General features: G+C 34.2%; 1 protein-coding gene across 2 annotated transcripts in view; it reads left to right on the top strand.

Moving 5' to 3' along the window:
* Positions 1-25,901, top strand: part of PCNX2 (pecanex 2) — a 380,127-nt gene that overhangs the window by 254,218 nt on the left and 100,008 nt on the right. For both annotated transcript variants that reach the window (XM_051993594.1, XM_051993595.1), the window contains exons 22-23: positions 3,737-3,845; positions 10,430-10,559. In XM_051993594.1, coding sequence (XP_051849554.1) covers positions 3,737-3,845; positions 10,430-10,559 — 239 coding nt within the window. The remainder of the gene's footprint in view (positions 1-3,736; positions 3,846-10,429; positions 10,560-25,901) is intronic.

A 25,901-nucleotide genomic window follows, 5' to 3' on the forward strand; every position in this document is an offset into this window, starting at 1 on the left:
AAGAAGAAAAAGAGGAAGACAAAGAAGAAGAAGAAAGGGAGACAAAGAGAAGAGGAAGAAAAAGCAGGAAGGAGGAGGAAGAAGAAGAGGAGGAGGAAGAGGAAGAGGATGAGGAGGAGGGGTAGGAAGAGAAAAAGAAGAAAGAAAAAGAAGAAAATAACAACAACCACTTCTAGACATAACTCAAGTCTACCTTTGACTTAAAAATATCACAATCCCAAATCTCTTTCAGTGCTGAGAACTATTTCTCACCCCTCTGGACTATAAATCCCATGACTTCTTTCTCTTCTCAACCACCTATTACATAAATATTTTCCTTAGGAAGAGTCAAAATCTGCTGCTTATCTTATGCCCATTGTTACTAGGCCTGTCTTCTGGGACCAATTACAATGAGTCTAATGCTTCAACCACATGACAACCTTACAAATACTTGAAAGACATTTATAATAACTGTTGCATTACCCCAAAGACTTTGGAGCCTGCAAATCTGGGATCTGTATCTAGAACAGTCTTGTTTGAATGCATAGTCTCATATAAATCATTGTATTTGAATGCATAGTCTTACATAAATCACCTAATCACTCAGAATGAAATAGAAAGGACAGGTAGGTGTCATGGGAACCTTGGAGGAATGGGATTTTTAGCTAATGTAACATAAAATGACAGAAAATATTTTTTCCAGCATGGCTTCAGAAAACCAAAACGATGCCCAGAATTAAATCAGAAATGGCCTGGGGAGCCATTTAATATCCACAATCTGAAATTAATCAACAAAAGTATAGTGTTGAAGAAACTTTTAAATAAAAATGTTCATATCTCTTTTTCCTCTTCCATTCTCCTTTTTCTTTTTTCTAACCCTCCTTAGGACTTGTGTCTCCCATTCTTTCTTCTTTTCTTTCTCCTTGTCTTTTTCCATTCTTAATAATATCACCAAGAACCCTTTATAACTCTAGGTTTATAACATCCTAGGCAGTTGTCCACTGAAAAACCTTTTAGATCTTTTGTAATTTCTGCCTACTAGATTGTATCCCTTGTTAAAACAAAAGCCAGATACTGGCTTGGGATTTGTTGAAATGTTCCAGTCCTTAGTCACAAATTTTGGTTCTTCACTGAAGTTCCTACATGAAGCCTATAGATCTGAGTAAATCAGGTAAGTGTAAGATAGTGGTTTTTGGAGAAGGTCTTAGCTAACTCTACTTTATACCATCTGGCTTCCCTAAAATACTGGAATCCCCAAACCACAAAGCTGCCCTTTCAAACAAGGATGTGCTCATACCTCTTCCTGAAACCTTTTCTTTTACAATTTAAGAAATTTTAACAGATATGAGCATTTCAGTACTCAAAGAAGAACAGAAAAGGAGAAACTCTGTACATCTTTGTACATAGTTTTTAATGGCATATATTTAAATTAACATGATTGCTCAAACTTCCCTGTTTGTTCATGTTCCTTTCCAAACTTTCTATTCCTTCTAGGCATTTTTTAAAAATGTTTCATTGATACCCTTTTATTTCTTTATTTAATTTTTGAATATTTCTTCATTGGTTCTACTTTCCAATGCCTAAACCAACGAAAATAGCTATCCAGTAGCTTATCCAGTCAACATTCCATGCACAGCCTATAGTCACTGGTGTTTCTCTGAAAATTTGTTGTGTTTTGTAGCAGAACCAAACAAAATTTCCATGTGTTTTTTTTTCTTTTATAAGTGGTATTTTGTTTTCTTTTATACTAGCAAGTCTGGGACTGAAAATACAACCTGTCACTTGCCTTTCCCATTATTGATGAATAGAGTCTGCAGAGTTTTGACTGTAGCCAGAAGCTACAAGTGTATACAGTTTCCTATCATAGATTGATAATCCATGACCGCAAGGCAGGTCTCACCATCCAGTATACTTCACTGCTTGGTTATTCTCGTGTGACAGACTTTATGCTAAATGTTCGTCTGTACTGCTGAGCATCTGGTAGGGATTCGGTCAGATTCTCCACTAGGTTATCCATTCTTGGCCCCATCTCTCTTCTTCTTTCTCCCTCTCACCTATTTTTTTTTCCTGTGTTGGCTTGCCCAACAAATATCACACCTCCTATGTTCTATCCTGTTTTTCTAAAATACTTTGCAATTCGTGACTCAGTGGTCTGGGTTTTGGTTTCCTTGGCAAGAACAGCTGAAGTTATGAAAGGAAATTAACACACAGAAATCTCAACAGCTTCTGTGATGATTAAGTTGCATATGGATTTAGCTCTAAAAGGCTTCATTTGAAAGGAGGAAGTTCTGCCTCCAGAAACGTCTGTTCACCAGCTGTGACTACTCCCCCTCCCCAGCCCCCTTGCATCAGAGAGATATAGTAGAGCTGGGGGTTGCATCAAGCATGGGAACAAGTCCTTCAAGAGATAGGGGTGATCCTGATCAGTCTATCACCCTATCTCAAACTGTCATTAAATAAATCAAATGCAAGATAAAGGGAAAAAGGAATAAATGAGATAAGACCCAGCAGGGAGGGAGATTGTTTTACTACACCTTACTAACAATGAATTGTTCATTTTTTCTCTCTTCTACTTCTCCTACAATTCCTACTTTTCTTCAAGGTTCAGCTCAAGTGCCCATAACCTACATGAGGCCTTTCCTGATTCCACCTGTTACTAATATCCTTCTTCACTTGTATCTATTTTGTATTACCTATACATGTATCAATCAATCAAGAAGTATTTATTAAATATTTAACTTGTGTGCCAGACACTGGGATATTTCTGATCAGGATGATCTAATAGAGGAGATGAGTTGTTATAAAGTATCATTGTTGTCAAATCTGACTCCTCATGACCTCTAGTCAGGGTTTTCTTGGTAAAGATACTGAAGTAGTTTGCCATTTCCTTCTCCAGCTCATTTACAGATAAGGAAACTGAAGCAAAGAGAGTTAAGTGATTTGCTCATGGTCACAAGGCTAATAACTGTCTGAGGCTGGATTTGAACTCAACTCTTCCTAACTCCAGACCTGGCACTCTGTCCCCTACACCCCAGATTCTTAAACTCTGATTTGCAATCCCACTGAATGTGGGGGTCATAAAATTATGATTTATTTTTAGTAAACTGTATACCCATTTTATATACCTATATATCCAGGGTCACATACAAATTTCTTGGGCAAAAAAGAGGTCGCAAATGGGAAAAGTTTAAGAATCCCTGAAATACTTATAAAACATAGTTTCCTAAATATAACTAATGTATAATTAAATATAATTCACTTAATGTGTAGTTTAAAAATACATATACATTTACAAAATACGTAAATACAAGATAGATATTGTCTTAAACTCATTAAAGATTTGAACTATTTTTTGCTTTTGTATCTCCAGAGCCTCTAAAATACTTGGCACTTTTCAGTCATTTTCAGTCATGTTTGACTCTTTGTGATCCCATTTCGAGGTGACTACTTTAGTTTGTCATTTCCTTCTCCAGTTCATTTTACAGATGAGGAAACTGAGGCAAGCATGGTAAAGTGATTAGCCCAGGGTCACACAGCTAGTGTCTCAGGCTGAATTTAAACTCTTTCCAACTCCATCCCCAGAACTCTTACTACTACATCACCTAGCTGCCCTGCTACCTATGTGCCTGGCACACAATGGGTACTTCAAAAACACTGATGGACTGACTTATTTAAAATTACAGTAAAACTTTTCCAACCACATTTTATTGTATTGTTACTGGTATTAATGGGATTGTTTTTCTTCCTTTGCTTTCAGCTTGGAGACCTGCTTCACAAGTTACAGTTTGTCATGACCTACGTGGCTCCCTGGCAGCTCGCTTGGGGCTCATCCTTTCATGTGTTTGCTCAACTCTTTGCAATACCTCGTATCCTTTTTGCTTCTGCCTTATTCCCTCGTGGAATCCAAAAGGGATCACTTTCACCAAACTCCATCCATGAAGACAGGATTTGATATCACTTTTAAGTGTGACATTAGGGGGACACAATGGATTCTTGCCAGATTGCTGGTCTTAAAGATGTTGCTTAGTTTTAACCCTTCTACATTTTTAATGCTCGTTTGGAGGTATTCTTTTCTTTCCACCATCCCACCCCAATATTTTCATTTCACATACTCAGGAGCTGTACTGATATGTCTCAGTATATAAGTCGAAATTAATACTTCGGCATTTTATTATTGTCCCAGTTATCTTAGTTAAGAAATATTAAGTAATACAAATCAGACCGATTTTATTAATACTTAGTGGCAGACTTGAAAAATATGGTTATAGATGTTAAGATGGAAATAGGTTTTGTACAATTTCAAATATATATATATATATATATATATATATATGGATATCATATTGCTTGCCTTCTCAATGGATGGGGGGAGAAATTAAAGGATGTGGGAGAATCTAGAACCCACAATTTAAAAATTAAACCTTAAATACTTTTTAAATTTTTTAAATTTAAAGATTTTTTTAAAATTTGGAGAAAAAAAAAGAAAAATATTGACATAGGTTATTCAATATGCATCATAACATAGCATAAAGAAAAGGGGGCTAGTCTTGGAGAAATGTACATGCTTGTTTAAGGCCTGCTATCTCTGACACTGACTATGGGGAAGTCACTTAATATCTCAGCCCAGATAGCTCTCTAAAACTGTGAATTTCAAAATCACTAATCAGCATTGGCAGAAGGAATTTCCTTCCACACCAGGAGTTCCCTATCCTAGTGAAACCACATATTAAGGAGCAATCTTTATTCAGTTATTTTAAGATTAAAAAGAACATATAATTATTTTGTCATAGATGTCTCTTGCCAGTTGCCACTTTATTTCATTAAGTTGTCCTACTATATTTGTTCTTGTTTAGCCCTAGAATATTTCAGGGGAAAAGGTAGTGAATTAAGAATCTGAGGACATGGCTTCAAATCTTAATTCTGTTACTTGCTAGCTGTGTGGCTCTGGGCAAATAATGTAACATCTCTGGACTCCACAATTATCTCTTCTATAAAATGAGAGGGGACTGTTACAGATTATGTACCTTTTCCCTCAATATTGGTGACCTAGTAACTTCATCTTGTTTATTTTTTCCTTAAATATTTGAGTTGTCTCCATTTCTAAATAGCCTACTTTGATTTAGATTGTTAACTAAGTCCTGTTTAATGAAATGAAAGGTATACTTGAGTTTGATTTGAAACTTTGTTTTCTCTCTATGGAGTTCTTTTCCCAGTTAATATGTTCTTTTGGACAGCACTGTTCACACATCTGTGCTATCATTTCAATTTGATGGCATTTTTAATGAATCAAGGTGCTACATGGTACTCTGCTAGTCATTTTAATGAGCCCTGCATGAGTGTTCAGAGTAAAGAAGGCTCCATGAACTGAACTTTGTACATATTGATGGAGCATACTCTGGGTAATCACTAAGTGATAATGTATTCCAGGAAGTCATCATTTGGAGGAAAATGCTTTCCTACGATGCCATTTGTTACACAAACCATAACAGGAGCCAGTCTCACAATACATATTGTTTCATGAGCCTATTTTTAGACTTCCATTGATATTTAAAAAAAAAAGTTTTTCAAGGTTATTTGGCAGAAAAAGCTGACAAAAGGGGAAAAAAGAAATTGCAAGCATGTAGATTATGTGTCTTCTTTTCTAGTGCATTCATTTTATGCCTTCCAAAGACTTTTAATTTCCCTAAACAGATCACTTTAAAGGGAAGATAGAAAGGTGAACAAATGAGGTGATTTATAGGGCTATATGTTAAGTGTATATGAGGTTCAGTACCTCAGATTTAAAGTGTGTTTATTAAATGCAAATCACAACATTAATGCATATTTATGATAGGGAATTTGCACTGTGAATTTAAAACTCAAAGTTATGGCTCCCACTTTCCCCATAATTTTGGCCTCTTGGTACATATGCAGCTTATTCTATTGATGTTAAGACATTATAAGTGAGTTCAGTAATACTAATTACTGGATGTGGCGAGACAGCTAAATTGAGGACCATTCTGGGAACCTTAATTTTGAATTACCTGCCCAGCCTCCAAGTTCAGTTTTCAACCGTAAGCAGATTGGTATAAAGTTTTGCATTTAATTCTTCCCTTTCAATTAAAAAAAAAAAAGAATACAAATAATCCTCTACTGGAATGCATGCAGCATGCATTTAAGCCCAAGATCTTTGTGCTTATGGAGAGTAAGTAATTGAATACATCAGAGATGTACATTTTATTAGGCATTTGGTAATTCTATTTTAAAACACTCACTTCATCTCTGTGCTTTTGTCCTCTAAAAATACAATGACCAATTAACGACATCTGTTTCCTCTACCCTATTAAAATGTCATGCTTTCGAATTTACTGTGCAGATTCTGAGTACGGTACTTGAACTTCACCCTTAGAAAATTCTCTCTCATGTTACCCCCACAAATTAACCACAGAGGGCCCCCTATCCAAGCATGGGTCAGAGTAGGAACTTGTTCCCTGGAGTTTACCACTGTATTTCACATATCAAGAATTTTTATGTTTTGTTGAGATAACTAGATATAAGCTGTTGGATTCCCAAATGTCATCTACAGAGAATGACTGTTTTTGAAATGCTAGTCATTTCATCACTCTCTTTAGGGAGACTGGGGCCCTGATCTTGCCAAAGAGAAGGGACTTATTTTTTCAGTTTGGAGAACAATATACTGAACACTGATTCTCAGGCCATTAGTGAACTGTTTAATAAATTGCTGTGTCCCCCACTAATACACCGTCTCCCTCCATCAGTCCTGAACTTTTAACCTCCAAGGGGAGATGAACATGTTCAACCTTTGAATGTGTGGAGACACCACACAAAACCATTTTCTTTCAATAATTGTAGGAACTTACAGGATTATCTGTGTTAAATATTTATATTATGAGAGGCACCTTACTGCTTTGAATGTGAGGCTGGGTTTCTAATGAAAGCTTGTTCTGTAATAGTGATTTTTCTTTTTCTCCCTAAGTGAATCCCCATTTTAATTTTAAATGTCTATTAGTTGGTTCTGCAGTTTTTCAGAGAAGTCCATATCTATAGAGTTATCTCTTACCAACACAAACTAAAAGGTGACTTTGAAGATTCTATATCCTTTTGAAGGAATTCTCATTTCCTAGCTCTACTATGGGGGTCAAGTATGTTCTTTAATACTTACACAGAGAATTTTGTATTATTAACATTCCCTCCTAAGGAAAGTAGGAATTTTATCCATAAAGCTATATAATGAGTTCAATCTTTCTTTCAACACTGAAACTGAAAAATGACTGATTATATTCTGTTTAGTTCTTTATATGTATATCACATGAGGGGTTTTTTGGGGGAATTGAAATTAACATGTTGAATTTTGTTATATCATTAGCAGGTTAGTATTACTTCTTTTAACTTCTGAGACTGAATTCCTGGATAATTAATTATATAGCACTTAAAAGACAAACTATCATCTTTGAATGAGGGAATAAGCACAAGTCTCTATGTGGGGAAGGGAGGAAGCTGTAGGACTGAAAGGTTAACTGTGCTATTTTGTGTGAGACCTCGTCCAGCACCTACTAGCTTTGGTCTAACTTTCATCCAAGTTCCTTATCCCATCCATCACCATTATACTTGAACTCTAACCTTTCTTCTCTGTTCTCCCTTCTCTGTATTCTACACCCCCCTCCAAGATAAGAGGCATAATTGATTAGGTGCTTCTCTGGGGAAGTAGTTATGATATCCTCAGCTTTTTCACTTCTTAAAAGACAGGACATATGAAGATAAATCTGAGGAGTGACCTCATAACTGACTGGAATAGTATGAAAGATTATAGAAAAAATTACAATTATTGCCCATTAAGGAGGAAAAAAATAGATTTAAATCACTCCATAAGATATTTAGCTGAAATAAAAGAAAATGTCTTGATCATGGAGCAATTCAGCCCTAAAATAGGATTATCAAGAAAAGCTGTGGAATTTGATTACCCAGAGATATTCAAAAAGAGGATAAATATTCATCTATTTGGGATAATTAAGATAAACAGCCAAATCAGAAGGAAAATAATGGATGAGATGTCTACATTGTTGTTTGTCCTTTGTTCTTGAAGAGGATCATGACATCAGGTAGGAGATGTCATGAGTGCAAATGAATTGATTTTAAATGAAGAAGCACTGTGCAAAGTCACCAGCCTCACTGTCTCCTCCTGAGCCATCTGGGTCCAATGGCAAAATATAGAATGGGACTACTGCAAATAGCCCCAGATGCAGTGGGAGGCCTTATCCTTTTTTAAGCAAAGGTCTGTCCCAAGTCTTAGTTTGTCTGAGGGATCACCTATTCAGTGATTAAGGCTGAGTAAAAAGAAGTAAGTAAAAAAAAATCAATCTGGGAGGGGAAGATCTTCAGTGTTTCTAGCCAAGACAGAAACAATTGCTATTTATACTTACTCTGAGCCATCAGAAACTAAACAATAACCAAGTGAGGCTTGGGCTGGGACTTGTTAATGGCTAATCAAGGAGAGCCAGAGCCATTTGGATTTAAGGCATGATCCTTATAAAAGAAACCTAGCCTACAAACCCTAAGACATGTTGTTAGGTTTCAGAAACCAAAATATGTATTCCTTTGGGCAGAGCATCACAGAAGATCTGATTCCCTATATGGACAAAGAAAATGAAGGGAAGGAAGGAAGAAAAAGAGGAAGTAATAAAGAAAAAAGAAGGAAGAAGAAAAAAGGAAGGAAGCAAGGAAGAAAAGAAGGAAGGGAGGAAGGGAAGAGAAGAATGAAGGAGGGAAAGAAGGAACAAAGAAGGGAAGGAAGGAAGGAAGGAAGGAGGGAGAGAAAGAGGGAAAGAAGGAAGGAAGGGAGGGAGAGACGTAAGGAAGGAAGGAAGGGAGGAAGGAAGGGAGGAAGAGAAGGAGCGAGGGAAGAACTGAGTTGCCCAACTAGAACATAGAGTATGTGTGGAAATATATGATACCTCTCCTAGAGATGGTGGTGATGATGATATCATGCTCATATCTCTGTTTTCCAAATGGCACCAGATACTTTTGAAGTAGCCTTTGGACATATATCCTATGCTAGTGAAATCTGAGGAAATGCATTAAAAGACCTTGAAATCTGAGGATGAAGAGAGAATGTGGCAGTAGGTAGAGACCTACTCTAGATTCCACTGTAAATCCTGTATATTCTACTTGCCTAAGGATAGGTGATCATCTTGAATTTTAAGTAATTTCACATTTTTGGGGACATTTGTTCCTTGTGATTACATTGACCACTGCCTTCTGTCCCACTCAACATTCCTCTCACATTTCCTTCTTTCTAACACTATATCTGCCACCTTAGCAATGACTGGTAGAACAGGTACAAACAGGAACAAGGGATAAACCAACAGTCATAATTCAAGTCAATATGAGGTGAAATGGGGCTTCAGGAAATAAGAATTTTACTTCTGGTTCTTCTTCAAGCACCCTCAAAACTATAGTTTCCTTGGTATAGGGAAATCTCAGAACTTGGAGAGATTAAATAATTTTCCCACTGTCCCATAATAAATTTTGTTGATAGTCTATATTTTGAGAAAGTAACAATAATTTAATAAGACATATTTAAACTTAAAATAATGACATACATTTTTTTTTCCTTAGAGAGATGTTTGTAAAATATTTCTCAGCATACCACTATGTTCTTGCTGTTATTCAATCATTTCAGTCATGTCCAACTTTTTACTTATGGTTTTGTTGGCAAATACACTGGAAGAAACTGAGACAAAGAGGATTAAGTGATATGGGGAGGGTCACACAGATAATAAGTATCTGAATCCTTATTTGAAATCATAAAAAAAAAACAGAAAGATGAGTCTTCCTAACTCCAGGCCTTGCTTTCTATTCATGTGTCACTCAGCCACCCATACCACTACTTAGATAGAATACATGCATTCTAAGTCTATAAAACAGACATGATTATATTAAGACTCCAAATGCAGACACTGGAACTTGAATCAAACTAAATAATGAATTTTGTACCAATAATACTAATGGAGAAAATCTATTTTTTAAAACAAGGATACTGACACATAAAACAATGGTGTTCATTTATTTTGAAAAGTGTAATTTAATTTTAATTATTTATAATGTCCTTAGTAAATGCATCAGAGTACATTTTGTACAACTAATGATGCCTTAGTAATAAGATGCTACTTCTCTTTAGTCTTCAGATTCTAAATCTTTGCTAAGAAGCAGAGTGAGACTTGGGATTTTTATAAGAATTATTGGTCTTGTATGTTAGGGAAATGAGAATTAGCAGGATACTACTAAAAGTTTTATAGCCCTATCTGCATACATATTTAGAGAAATGATTTGTTTGTCTTTCTTTTCTCTTTTCTCCCTTGAGATGGAAGAAGGGAAATTATAGGTTAGGACCTATTCAAAGGAAAGTTTAATAGAAAAGTTATTTCTTTTTACCTTAACTTGTCACTCTCAGATTCTGCCATGCTTTTCTTCCAAACGGTGGCTACTTCTATTTTTTCGACTCCCTTAAGTCCATTCCTGGGAAGTGTCATTTTCATCACCTCCTATGCCAGGCCTGTCAAGTTTTGGGAGAAGAACTACAAGTAAGATTTCATATTGAGTTTATGGTCTTTTTCTGCTCCTTTTTATATTCCTAATACTTCACACTGTTCCTGGCACATAATAGATGCTTCACAAACATTTATTTACTCACTCATTTATTACTTCATGGGGAAGTAACCTTTTGAGGCCTACAAACAAAAGTCTGTGCCTATAATTTTATCAGCTTGATTGGTGAACTTGTCAAATTGATCAAAAACTTCTCTAGCTCAATCCTTCCTACATGAAGAAAAATTTCTAATGATGGATATTTTATCTTTGTGACTGAGAAGTCTTTCTAATTTCATGATGCCTACTGATGTGAAACAAAACCAAGAATTTCTCCATTGAATTGCTGTGGTGGTGTTTTTCAAATCAGTGGTTTTTTTCCCAGTAGTATTGCTTAGCTTCTTCTATAAGAGTTATGAACAATTATGAAGAAGTTGCAAATTAACCATTAGACAATATTAACTGTTTAGCCAAGGATAAGAAGGAGAGTCAGGGGAAGGTTATAATTATACCTGTTATTATCCTGTGCTCTTATAATATTCTGTGAGAATAACTAAATATCTTGGAATTCATGAAGCTTTGATGTGCTAACTTAGTTCCGTGTTTCTTTAGTGATGAAGCAATTAGGAACTCTTATTGCTAAATATTGACTGGAAAAGTTTCTCATAAGTCAACTTTTAGTATCATTACCTGTCCTGGGAGTTTATTTAGAATAATTCTTCTTTGACAAATTCACATTTTTGTATCTCTTCTGAAAAAGATGAAGAATATTAGAGAAATGATTATTAATAACTAATGATTTGGGGATGATTCAGATTTCCCTGGGATACATATTTAGCCAGCATAAGTACTTACTTTTAGGAATATAGGATAGGGCAACAAATGCTTTGGAAGATTTGAAGATTCAACTCAATGTCTAGATATATGTTCTAGGATCTCTTATCCAAAGTCTGAGCCCAACATAACTCTAGTCTCTGATTGGGGTCTGTCAAGTGTCAGAATAAGGAGCAGAATCAACTCCCAATTGGGGGATACTAGAAAAGCCTAAAGTCCATATCTGCTTTGGGCCATCAAGAAAGGAACAGAAATCATGGCTTTCATGAGAGGGTGGGGGCCTAATCCCAGACTATAATGGCATACGGACTTCATAAGGAACAAGACAAAACAGGTCCTACTTTGCCCACATGCCCATCTAGGCAAATACTGTGTGAAGGTGAATATAGATAAACCAAGATGGAATTGTTCCCCCAAAAATTCTTATGATAGCTAATGGCACAAAAAATTGACATATAATAATCTTTCCCAAGCTATCTGTCAATATTATAATTCTAATACATTGTTAGCCAACAGTACCAATTATCTCTAAACAACATATTTACTAAGGTGGTATAGCAAGAAGAGTTGGTACAAAACATTTTTCCTCTAAATGCTAATTCCTAGTCTCATACAAAAACACAGAGAGAGTCCCGAGTATGAATGGGATTAAATCTTGGGTATATTAACAAGAAGGCAAATTTGGAGAGAATTTGTGGGGCCAAAATTTTAGTTTCCCAACTCCTGGTCATCCGAAGTCCTTTATTGAGTTGGTAGCTTCCACCATTAAATAATTGTCCTCATATACCTTCCTGTGTTCATGTATGCCCTTTGTTTTTGCTTTTGGTTGGATATATTTGGTTCCTATTAATCTAGTTTTTCTGATTACATGGTCAAAAGTTGGGAGAAGAATGTAGCACTCTCTGTATTTTACTATATTTTCATTCCTCCCACCTCTTGTTATTCTCTGGTATAGTTATGAGTCTACCTCCTCATTATGTTCCTGAGCCTAGAAATTCCCAAAACCGGATTCCTTCTCTAGGAATTAGATGACTTATTGATGAAATTCCTCCCCTATTTAAAACTTTTCCAGAGGCATGGTCAGCTTGCTTGGGTAGCCAATCAAATTAGTCCTTTCCTAATCCAAATACTTTATACTTTATGAGGAATCAAAAGAGCACAACTTGCAAACTTCCTCATGCCTTTAGCTTATTATAGTATATTAATTTAAGTGATGGGAAAAGGGAAGGGAATGTGGAACCCTATCCCTGGCATTTCTCTTTTACTACCTCCTTTTTTATAAAGAAGGGCAAAAGAGGTAAAAAAGTAAAAGAGCATAAGATGGAACAAAACACACAATAAATGTTCATGATTGTAAATGGGATGGAAATATTGTAAAATGGATGAAAGGAAATTCCAAAGGCTTAAGAATTCTGACCCATGTAAAGACCAATTACCACTCCAGAAAAATGAAGAAGCATGTTTCCCACCTCTTGGCAAGGAGATGATGGATTGGAGGTTCAGAATGAGGCAAATATTTTCAGATATAACCAATGTGTACCTTTGATTTGCATGGTCATATTATCTTTATAGGGGCTTTTATTATGTATTTATTTTTGACAAGTTTAAGAATACATGGTGGGAGGGGGCACTTAAGTGATAGCCAGAAAAAAGAAGAAAAGAAAGAAAAGAGCATCAGTGAAACATTTTAAAAATACACACAAGAAAGCAGAAGGAGGTTCAGAAGGGGACTCAAACAAGAAGGGTGCTGCTGATACTACTATATCAAATATAATATATACTTTACAAACAACTTGCACTTATAAGAGATTTATGGAGTCATTTACAATCATTTTTGCTTATGGAAATTATCTTGTTTGTTGATATTTGTCAAGTACATACAAAAGAAAAATTTGGTGTCAAAAGACCTAGTTCTGAATCCCAGATTTCCATTCCTTTTGTGGACCAGTCACTTAAGTTTGGTTTCCTCATCTGCAAAATGAAAGGTTGGACCCCCCGCCCCAAAATTATAAGGTATCTTCCATTTCTAAACTCTCATAGAGTCTGTATTCTAAGGTCCTCAGAGGTCACATATTCCAATCTAGACTGGAACAAGAATATTTCTTATGACATCCTCAGTCAGTGGTAATAGTTCTTCTTCTTGATGAACACCACCAGTCAAGGAAAAGTTACTATTCCTTAAGGTTTCTGTTTTCACTTCTGGACAATTCTAATTGTTAAGAAGTTTTTTCTATTTGGGTTTTTTCTGTTTATCAAACCCAAGTCTGCTTTGCAGAAACTTTAACCTATTGTAGCTGACCTGTCCTTGGGAATCAAGTAGAATAAGACAAACTCTGATAACAACTTCACAATGCTTGAAGGCAGATATACTGTCTCAATTTCTCTCTTTTCCAAGCTAGGCATTCTTAAACATTAACTGATGTTCAAATTGGTATGATTTCTAATTTCTTCAGTGTCATCATTGCCCATCATTGGATTTGCACTAGCTTGCCAATGTCCCGTTTTCAGATGCCCTTAAAACAATCCTCCAGGTGTGATCTGATCTGATCAGCAGGTAATCACTTTGTCATCGTATCTCCCTCAACACAGCCTGCTATTTCATTATTTTCCTTAGGGTTATTAACTAGAACTCTTGAGTCTTCCTGTATATTTATTCATTCCTTACAGATGTGTCCAACTCTTAATGACCCCCCATTTGGGATTCTCTTGTCAAAGATAATAGAGTGATTTGCCATTTCCTTTTCAGTTCATTTTATAGATGATGAAACTGAAGTGAATAGGGTTAAATGACTTGTCCAGGGTCACACCTCATAAATATCTGAGAGTACATTTGAACTCAGTAAGATTAGTTTTCCTGATGGCTGCTTCAGCACTCTATCTACTGCATCACCTAATTATCCCTTACTAAGTATGCAATCCACTAAAACAGTATTATTCTAGTAAATGTTTAACAACTGACTCTCCAAAAAAAATGCATGCTATAGTTTAATCTTCATTAATATTGATATTTTATCCATCAATTTTTTAAAAAATCTAGGTCAGTGGTATCAAATTCAAATAAAAACAGGGGCCACTAAACAATACATATGCAGGTTATACATTGACTTAGAAAACTACATATCAACAATATCATGTTTTGTTGCACTTTGATTTATTTTGTAAAACATCTCTCAATTACATTTTAATCTGGGTCAGGCTACACTTGAGAGTTTTGTGGGCCATATGCAACCTTTGGGCTGAATGTTTGACACATCTGGTCTAGATAATCAACCCTACAAGAAATCAAGCCCTGATCAGTACCATTTGCTGATTTCCAAAGTATAAATACTCATACCAAAATACTCGTATTGGTCTTGAGAGCCAGTAAGAGATAGGTCCAACATGTTCCCATAAAACTTCCAGATCTTTTTCACATGGACAATTTTCCAACCATATTTTCTCTATCTTAAATTTATAATATTGCTTCCTTGAATCACTACTATATTTGTCATTTCTTTCAGGAAACAGAGCCAAGGGAAGTAGTTTGCCTGGACTTGGTGTTTTGAAAGTGTTGAGATCAGTTCTATATTCTCAAATTATCTCCTACAATCTTATATGTTTAACATTGTGAAGTTTTAAAACATACTTGTTATATCATATTATTTCTTTGTTTCATTAATGGTAACACGCAAAGTAGGGAGTTGTTATTTTCCATTTTGCAATTCAGAGAATGAGCTCAAGAGAGTCTATTGACTTGCCAATAATTGGCAATTGCTTTTGAATCCAGATCTAATATTCTGTGATTCTTTGATTCTATTACTAGTCCATTGGCTTTTGCATTGTAATAAACTGTCTCTTTCCCAAGCATATTCCAATATAGCAACTAAAATTGTTTGGCACATAGGTTAAGGTGAAAAAAAATAGATAGAGTCAGTAATCTAAGAGAAATCAATTGATATGATTATAAGAACTTCATAACCATTGTTAGAGGTAGCAGAAATTCTGGGGGGGGGAGGGGAACAACTCGAAGAGCCATGTTTTAACAGGACTTTAGTGCAAAGGGATAATTAATAGTTCCCATGTCCATAATAATAGATCGGTTCCATATCTTATTTTGCATTAGCCCTATTAATATGGTGACTGCGATAGCAATGTAAATTCTGATCTTCCTTGGATGATTAATATGTCTGCATTTTACAAGCTCCGACACTTGCCCATTATCTATCCTATAAGTTAAAGATAAATTAGGAGGTCTATATTTTCATGCTCCTCACATTGGAAAGTTTATGTTAGCATAAAGCACAAGTCATTTATGTTTCCTTGTTTCTTTGCTTGAAAGCAACTATTCCAGACATTCATTCCTGTCATCCTATTTCAGACATTATTAATCTATGATGTCCCAATGATAATGTCAAGGGGAGCCCTCTATAATGATATTATTGATGAAAAGCAAAGCTGAAAGAATATCAAGATTGCACTGAAAAGATAAAAAGAATGAGCAAATTTTGTATTCCAATTTTTTTAACCAGTGCAGAAAGCAAAAATGATGTTGGGTTTGCAATCAGAAGAGCTGGATTCATACCCGACTTCTATAACTTTCTAACCATGTAACCTTCAGTAAGTCATTCTTACCCTTAGTTTCCTCATTTGTAAAATGAGGATGTGATATGTCGCTTCTGTGGTTTTTTCCAGCTTTAAATCTATGATCATAGAAGGCAGTGTCATACACAGATTGTAATAATGTCTAATGCCAATGTAGTCTTTTTTACTTTTTGTTCAGTCATTTTAATAATTTCTGACTCTTCAAGACCCCATTTGGGATTTCCTTGCAAAAATACTAGAGTAGCTTATCATTTCCTTCTCTAGTTCATATAACAGATGAAGAGATGAAAACTAATGGAGTTAAATAATTTGCTCAGGGACATACAGCTAATAAGTGTTTGAAATCAGATATGAATTCAGGAAGACAAGCCTTCTTGACTCTACATCCTATATTCTATCATTGTATCACCTAGCTCCTTTCTTAAGCATCTTTTTTATTTTGCTTTATTCCCTAAAATATTAATAAAATTTATGAAGCCAAACAACAAAGGATATCCATAGTGGCTTGTTATTAAATTACATTAGGAGAAAAATCTAAGAAGAACTCTGAAAGCTATTCTTTTAGGCAATATAATAGGATGTGAAGATGGTGATGTGAAAAGTTCCAAATTTTCATAGTTCCTACTAGGACTACTTTAAGAGCAATGGAAAATAGGGGCAAGTGAATAAGAAAACAAATGAACCCAAAAAGAAACACCAGCAAAATATTCCCTGTCCCCAAAAAGCCTCATGATCATGATATAAGCTCTGAATCTGAGCCAAAACAGAGGACTCTATCCTCGTGTCCACAGCTCTATAATAAGCTAACTGTGTATAAAGACAAAGTACAATATACAGAGAATAAGATTTCTACCTGAGGGTCTCATCCAGGAAACTGAATGCCTAGTTTTCCAACCAGTCTAGGACTATATTAGAAGAAGGGCTTGGGTTCAGTGATCCTATCCAAAACAAGAATAGGCAGAACCTGGTCCAAGGAGAGTCCTAGTTCAGGATGGTGTTGGGGGAAAATCCCATAAACCACTGGAATTCCAGTTTTGCTACCTCACCTGGGACTCCAGGAGAGAGTAAGGCACAGAGATTTGTAATTTAGGGCTATATTTATTATAATTATTCATTACAGCCATGTTCTTCAATTTATTTAAGTTATGTTTTATTTTTTCCAGGAATCTATACAGGTCTTAAGATTTATTTAGTAATAGATATTTTGTGTGTTTAATTTTGTAATTATTTTGAATGAGACTTTCCTTTTTATTATTTCCCCTTGAGTTTTTCTATTGCTCTATAATAATAATGTTGATTTTTATAGCTTTTTATTTATTTTGCCATTTTACTGAAGTCATCAATTAGTATTTTTTCTGAGTTTCTAGTATTTTTTGAATAAGAGATCATATCGATAGAGAAAAGTGTCTTCTCTTTATCTACTATATGTCATTAATTTCTTTCTCTTACTTGAGAAATACTAGCATTTATGTAACTAGGTTAAATAAGAGTAGGAAAGAGGAATATCTTTTCTTTACTCCTATTTTGATCTAGAAAGCTTCTAGTATTTCTCCATTTTTAACATAATGCTAACTTTTAGTTTAGATTAGTGGATTTTTCATATTAAAAAGATCTTTAATGCCTCTGTTTTATAAAGTTTTACATTTTAAAAAAAATAAAAATAGAAGCCATCTTACCAATCTATAAATATTGATGCATAAATATAGAATAATATATGTTTATATATTGCATTTATATCAGAAATGTAAGATGATTCAGCACTGAGAAAACTATATTTTGCCAAAGGCTTTTTATGTTATATAATTTTTATCATTTTTGTTATAGCACTCATTTATACTAAAAAAAGTACAACAAAATAATAAACAGAAAGATTATTTTAATTTAGTGTTATATCATGTGTTAATATTCCATATTAGAATAAAGAATATAATGTTTAGAAATAGAAAACTTTTCATTATAAATAGAATGAAAGAATAAAATAGGCATATTTCTTGTCATTGCTATTATTTGCAAGATTCTAGAAATACTAGCTATAACAATGCAACCAAAAAAATTAAATTAAAGAGGAAAACATACACAAAGAAAATGGGAAAATGATTGCAAATGATGTGATGGTTTACTTAGAGAATTCTAGAGATGCAATTGAAAAATTAAATGAAAGAAATGGAATTTCAATAAGTAGCAAGATATAAATAAGCCCATGAAAATTCAATCTGTCCAAAACTGAATTATTATCTTCCCCTGAAAACCTTACCCTCTTCCATTCTCAAGGGCACCACAATTCCCCCATTCACCTGAGCTCACAACCTAGGTATCACCCTTTACTAAACTTCACTGTCTCTCACCACCCCATATCCAATCCATAGCCAAGGCCTATCACTATTACTTTCTTAACATGTCTCACATATAGTTCTTTATCTCCTCTGATTTTTGCCACCACCTCTGAACCCCCATCATTTTATACCTGCTCTGTTGCATTTTATACCTGCTGGTGGATGTATCTACCATACATCTTTCCCCCTCTCTATTCCATTTTTCATTCAGTTGCCAAAGTAATATTCTTAAGCCTCAGGTGATCATGTTACTCTCTCTCAATGAAGTCTGAGAATTCCCTATAAACTCTAGGATCAAATATAAAATGCTATTTTTCATTCATAATCTGGCCTTCCCCCTACCTTTCCAGTATTTTTGTACCATACATCCCACTAAAATATAGACTCATTAGTCTCATTGCCACTTCTTTTTTTTTATTTTTATTAAAGTTTTTTTTTTATTTTCAACACATATGCATGAATAATTTTTCAGCATTAAACCTTGCAAAAACCTTGTATTCCAAATTTTTCTCTCCTTCCCCTCACTCCCTCCCTTACATGTCAAGTAATCCAATATATGTTAAACATGAATTGCCACTCCTTAAACAAGACTACATCTCTTAAGTCACAAAATTTTCAAAAGCTGTTTACCATGCCTGGAATGTTTGTAGGCATCATACTTTCATCTCCGGTTTCCTTCAAGCCCTAATTAACATCTTACTTACATGAAATCTTTCCCAATCCATATTGTCGCTTTCTTCTGCTGATTATTTCTTTGTCCTGTAGGTAGCTTATTTGAACATAGTAGTTCAAATGTTGTCTGTCCCATTAGATTGTGACTTCCTTGAGAGCAGAGATGTCTTTTAGCACTTTGCAAAATGTAGCTTTACATTGTAGCTTCAAATATTTATCAAATGACTGACTAAAAGGCTTCTCTTCAAATGGAATTGCCCTCAATTCAATACATTCATTGGGTTTTTAATTCTTTTTTTTTTAATTCAAGTTCCTAACAGGAAAAGAGCTATAATCTGAAAAACTTTACCCAGAAAGTAGTCATAAAAATTGATATGCAATTATTGTGCTACTGTGATATGATTAACAGAGGAGTACAATTCTGGAACAAAAGTAGTTATATGCTGCCTTTAGGGTACAAATATATCAATCCTTTGCCAGAATCAATAGAGTTAGAGTTATAAGCTACCTTTTCAATCAATAAATCAGTGAGCTTCCATTAAGTACCTATTGTTTGCTAGTTCTGTGCTAGGCACTGGTAAACAAAAATTGAACAGTCTTCAAAAGGTGTTTTTTATATATGTGTGTGTGTCTGTGTGTATGTATATATATAAATATATATATATACACATATATACATGCAAAATGAAAATATGTGCAAAATACAAAATAAATTAATCACTAACAAAAAGAGAAATGCAAATTTAAATAACTCTGAGGTTTTATAGAACATCACAATCAGTAGAATAACAAAGATGACAAAAATACAAAAATGGCAAATCTAGCAGATGTGGGAAGATATGCATAGTAATGCACTAACTGTTAATTTAGCTATGAATTGATCCAACTTCATGAAAATAGTTTGAATTTCTATCCTAAATGTCACTAAACTGAACATATTTTGACCCAGTAATACTACCAATATATAGCTGTTGATATCAATACACACACACACACACACACACACACACACACATATATTTATATATATATATATATGCAAACTCAATACATGTACACATACGCATATATATTTTAAAATATAGCAGTATTTTATAGTAGCAAAGGACAAAATATAAAATATGTGCCCACTGATTAATAATTTTTGGTTGGATTGTAAGAAATGACAAATATGAAGAATGTAGAAACGTGGAAAAACGTATTTGAACTAATACTTGGGAAAATGTATTTGAACTGATTCAGAGGAAAGTGGAAAGAAGAGTGCAAGTTACAAAATGACAACAGTAATATAAAAGAAAAGTATGTTTAAAGGCCTAGGAACTCTAATCAATGTAGTGAGCTATCATTACATTAATAAATTGATAGTGAATGGTAAAATAAGAGGTATAGAACAAAGAATACATTTTCAGACACGACCAATATGTTGATTTGTTTTGCTTGGCTGTAGTTATTTTTATAAGGGAGAAATGTGTGGGACAGTGTCATTGTTAAATGCCAATGATGTTAAAACAAAAAAAAAGGTTAATAAAACTTTTTAAGGAGAAAGTATAATAAAAATAGTGCTAGTGTTACTTCCTAATATTTTAAAATTCATAGAAAAGGAAGGTGCAGCCTTTTGTAGAGAATCCATAGTGAAAGAAAATTATTTGTATTCTGTTCAGACCAAGTAGTAGTCTTTCTCAAGTGAAAGAGTTTTATATATATATAGGATAATCTGGGAAACGTTCAAGAAAATAGAGAAAAGGAAGAATCAAAGAGTAAATGCTTCATAGGACTTCATCAGAATACCCGCAAAGGGCATGAATCATGACTTACTGCTGTTACTTTACCTCAACTCTAAAATTAGTTATTTTTAATATGGCATTTTATTTCCAAATTATTAGTTTTCTTTTCCTTAGATTAGGTACTCCAAAAACAGATTGTATTTTGTTTTATATAGCTTATCAAATCAATGTCTTATTTTCATCAAGAAATACTGTCATATTAAGTGTGGGAGAGGATCTCAAAAAGGTCATTCTCTAATGTATTGAAGTTTGTGTTGTTATGTATGTACATGTGTTTTTGCACATGAGCTGAAGTCCAGAGAAAGAGTTGTCAAAGCTTGACAACTTTCATGTTTATTAGCTCTCTCCAAGATCCCAACACCTTTTGAGAAGTTTTTCTCCAGGTCTTTTTGAGGAAAAAAAAATCATGATGCAAAACCCAGAACTGTGGTCTGTTGTCACCTGCTGTTACAGTATCAGAGAATCATGTCATGCATCTGTTTAAAGAATTAGAAGAGAGATGGAGGAAGCTAGGAGTTAGTGGAGGCAGGAAATCTCATATGGCTCATTTGAAAATTTTTCCTGTTTCTTTGAAACCTGTTTCTTTTTCCCCCCTTACTCTTGCTTTTTTGGTTGCTAATATTAATCATTTCTAGCATCTAAAATTCTGAAAGTTTTGTATCTCATTATCATCTTATGTTTTTTCTACATGGCAGCAAAAGAGACTATCTTGTGACTTTTGTTCCTGGTTACTTCATCCCTTGCAAAAGGCCTGTGAAAGACATTCTAATTTGCAATAGTTAATGGGCTATAGTAAACTGCCACCAGAAATCTGGGGATTTCATTTACAACTCTTTCTCCTGGCTCTCCTCTCTACTTTTCAATTTTACTCTTTTGTCACTGTGTGTCTTGCTTTCTAGTCCAAGACTGGTATTGGTTTTCGCAGGTCTCTAGGGAATGACTATATATTGCAACTCAACCAGTGAAATGTCTCCAAGGATTTTGTAATTAAATCACCTTATAACTATATCCATTCTCTTTTCCTCTTTTCCCAGACTTGTGTGCCTTGAATTCTTTCCTACCCCTTTGGTCTCCATTTTCCTGTCTTGCACTATGCCTTCAGGCTTACCACCCTTATGTTGGTCAAGCTTTTATAATGATTCTTTGTTTATTATTTCATAGTTATACCTTGTTCTTGGATAGAGTTTTGCAGCTTGCAAATCATTTTCCTCTTGACAATCAAAGATGGGGAAAGATAGCATAAAGACTTTAATTGCTATTAAATACTAATAAACAAATAATATTAAATATTTTTAAAATGTATGTGAGTTGCCCCCAGACATGTGAAATTAAATATCAAAAGCCAGGATTTCAGCCTAGATCTTTGGATCCTAGTCTAATGGTTTTTCAACTTCATTATCTTTACACCTTGACCCAGGTACCATCTACTGGATCTCTACTGGTCCCCTTCAGTGTCCTGTTGATAAATTCATTTTTCTAGTACTCTTGGGCCACTGAAATAGTGTGTTCATTTCCTTTTTCATTCATGTTTTCTAAGAAGTTACTAAAGACAACTAAGAAGTTATCTAAAGTTACTAAAATAGAAATTTCTACTATATTTCCAGTCCCTAGAACACCAAACAATAATAGGACTCTAGCTTTAGAGTTGGAAAGGAACTCAAAGGCTATTTTTGTCCAACTCCCTTTTTTCCTAGGTTCATGGAAGTTAAGTGAATTTCCCAGGTTCACAAAGGGAAGAGATAGGATTTCAACTCAAGTTCTTTGGCTTCATTGTCAACATACTTTTCACTGTGCCATTGTAACCCCAGATTTAAAGATTTTTCCTTTAGCACAAACTAGAATCATTTGCAGAATTTTGGATATTATCTGGTTAAGATTTTTCCATACTTTCTTAGCTTGTATGTATCTGTCTTCCTGTAATCTTTTAATAATGATATAATCACAAATGAACTCTAATTCTTTTAAAATTTTAGTATATCAATATAAAATCTGATTTTTCCAATAAATCCTTGCTCTCCTTATATAACTGGTCAATCTCTTTTTTTTCTAATAAGACATGTCTTTGATGATGTTTTTTATACCATTTCTTGGATGCCAGTCATTAGTGGCAATAAGAATCAGTGGAATGAGAAAGCATTTATTAGGCACTTATTATTTCCTAAGCACTCTGCTAAGCCTAAATCATATTTAAAAAAAACAAATTTGAGACTCCCTCTTCCTGAAGAGTTCACATTCAGATTAGGAGAAGTTAAGAGATTATAGCTTTAGGGTCGATGGTAAGACCCATAAACCTTGTGGGTTCACTGTTGCCAAGGAATTTGAGTTAGTGAGATTCAGACTAGAAATATTGAAAGATGAAGAGGTCTTGTGTCAGTCAGGTGGGTTCTGCTTAATTAACAAGCTTTTATCAAAACCCTACTTTGGGTCAGCCACTGCATTAGGAGCTGTGATAGAAAGACAAAAATGATACAGTCCCTACTTTCATGTTGCAGTCAAACTGCATGTGAGAGATATATTTCCATTGCCCTTTGGGTAACCTGAAATTGTAATTCTTCATGTAATTCATGCTGTTCTATGGTTCCACAGTATCACTGAGAAAATATGAATTCAGAAAAGTGCAGAGCCCTTTACTAATATTATATACCTAATCTTCATGGGAGTTGTAAAATAAGTAGAGGAAGGTATTATTTCTGTTTCATAGGAACTCCTAATGGAGTTACAATATACTCTTGACCCTTTTAATAATGACTTGGATGAAGTAATAGATTTTTATATTGCTTTGATTTGCAGATAATGCAAAATTGGAAAATACGGCTAATACAAGAGAACTGAATTAAAATTTAAAACAATCTCAATGGGCTGGAATGCTGGACCTAAATCTATAAGACGGAAATTTAACAAGGATAAGCTTGGGGGGAAAATCCTATATTTACATTAAAATAAATTGTACTAGTAGAGGATATTTGGCATCTTAAATGCAAATATAAAAAATTATCTGGCAATTTTCATTGATCACAAGTTTTTTATGAGCTATGATGTAGCCACTAAGAAATATAACCCAATTTTAGGCGGCATTAACAGAAGTATAATATCACCAAGACAGAAGTAATTTTTGGACTCTGCTCTAATCAGACCACATCTGAAATGTTGTGCTTAAATCTGTATTTAAAGGACTTTGACAAACTAGAATAAAATTAGAAGAGATCAGAAAAGAATAATGTAAGAGATTTAGAAACTATGAACATCATTGAAGGAAAATTGAGATAATTAGCCTTGGGGAAAGAAAAAAGACTTGACAGTCAGAAAAATATCTGAAGAGATATAATAGAGAAGTAATAGACTTATATTGTGTTCTAGTTCTGTTTTAAGTACAGAACTAGAACCAATGGATAGAAATTAGATAACTTTTATGATCCCTTCCAATGCTCTGAAACCATAATTATAAAGATGAATACAAATTTTTTTGGGGGGGTAGAAACTTGTTATAAGATATATTGAGACTGAATTAAGATAAAAAATTCTAATCAGCAAGTCAGGTAGGATGATGAAGTCATAAATTTTTCTTTCTTGAGAAGATACCAAAGATTATACTTAAGGGATATGATGTGTCATTTCTTTTATTTTATTTTTTGCTAAGGTAACTGTGGTTAAGTGATTTGCCCAGGGTCACACAGTTAAGAAGTGTTAAGTGTCTGAGATCAGATTTGAACTCAGGTCCTTTTGACTTCAGGCTGGTGCTCTATCCACTGCACCACCTAGCTGCCCCTCATTTTTTAATCTAATAAATGAAGCAAGGGATTGATCAACAAAATTCAGTAATTACTATAAACAGGAAGGGGCATGGATATTCTTCAGACATACTCTTTGAGTTACTTTATAATGGACTTAGATGTATTCTGAATAAGAGGTCAGAAATAACATTTTAAAATATTTCATATCTTACTTTGAATCATTTTTAAGAGTACAATTTCCACGAACTTCTCACATCAAATGTGATAAAATTATTCTACTCTTCAAGTATTCAGTAAAGCACACTGGATGGTTTCTCCTTGTGTCAACATTTTCATAGCGATGAAATATAGTTTAAATCAGCATTTAATCAACATTAAAAGGGAGAAGAGAAGCTATAACATACAGTTTGCCACTTCAGCCTCCTCACCAATCTTTACCACTCACAACAGAGACCACAAATTTCCTAGAGGAATTTCCATTCTCTCTCCTTCCCCATTTTCCAATTTTATGAAGCATGAACAGTTTTATCTGATCAACTCTGGAATTATTCCTACATGCAATTTGTCAATCTTTATGGATTCATTCACCATCCTAGCATCCAAAGTGCTATTCTAGGGCCACCATTCCCCAGTGTCGGTTGTTTCTCCCATTAGAATTTAAGCTCTTTAAATGACAAGGTCTGGCTTTGCTTTTGCATTTGTATCCTCTTCCTTACCATATTGCTTGGTACATAGTAAACACTTAATATATGCTTTTTAATTTATTCATTCAAGGATGGAAGAAGCAACAATAGCTAAAAATTTATAGAGCTTGTGTGTAGGTGTATGTGTGCATAGGCACACTCATATATGTAGTCAAATTTTATATAGCCAGGGGAAAGTTTGCAAAATGCTTTTTCATATATACATATGTGTGTGTGTATGTGTGTGTGTGTATGTGTATGTGTATGTGTATGTGTATATATTTACCCAATTCAAATCTTGCTAGTTATTATGTTCAGATTTCAAGGATATTCTTCTTCCTTCCTAAATGAGTTCAATTTCTCCTTTTTAGGAGCCTTTTTCTCCTCTCCATTTCCTCTTAAATCAGTAGATTTCAGCATACAAATACCCTAACATGCCTAGTTCCTCAAATTACTCCATTCCCATGACATACTCATTCACCCAATCTTAATTACAAAGAGATGTTCCACTGCCATATTTATAGTTTCAACATTATTTACTATATTATAATATAATATACATACACATATATATTAATTAATTATATAATTATTTATACCCATTTTTCTCAATGTCTTATAACCTCTAACATTGTTCTTTATCCTCATCATGATCCTTTTCCATTTTATCCCTCAGTTCTTAGGTCATCACTGGAAGATACATAGTTTTCTCCCTTTCCT

The sequence above is a fragment of the Antechinus flavipes genome, chromosome 4, assembly GCF_016432865.1.
Source record: "Antechinus flavipes isolate AdamAnt ecotype Samford, QLD, Australia chromosome 4, AdamAnt_v2, whole genome shotgun sequence".
Lineage (NCBI taxonomy): Eukaryota > Metazoa > Chordata > Mammalia > Dasyuromorphia > Dasyuridae > Antechinus > Antechinus flavipes.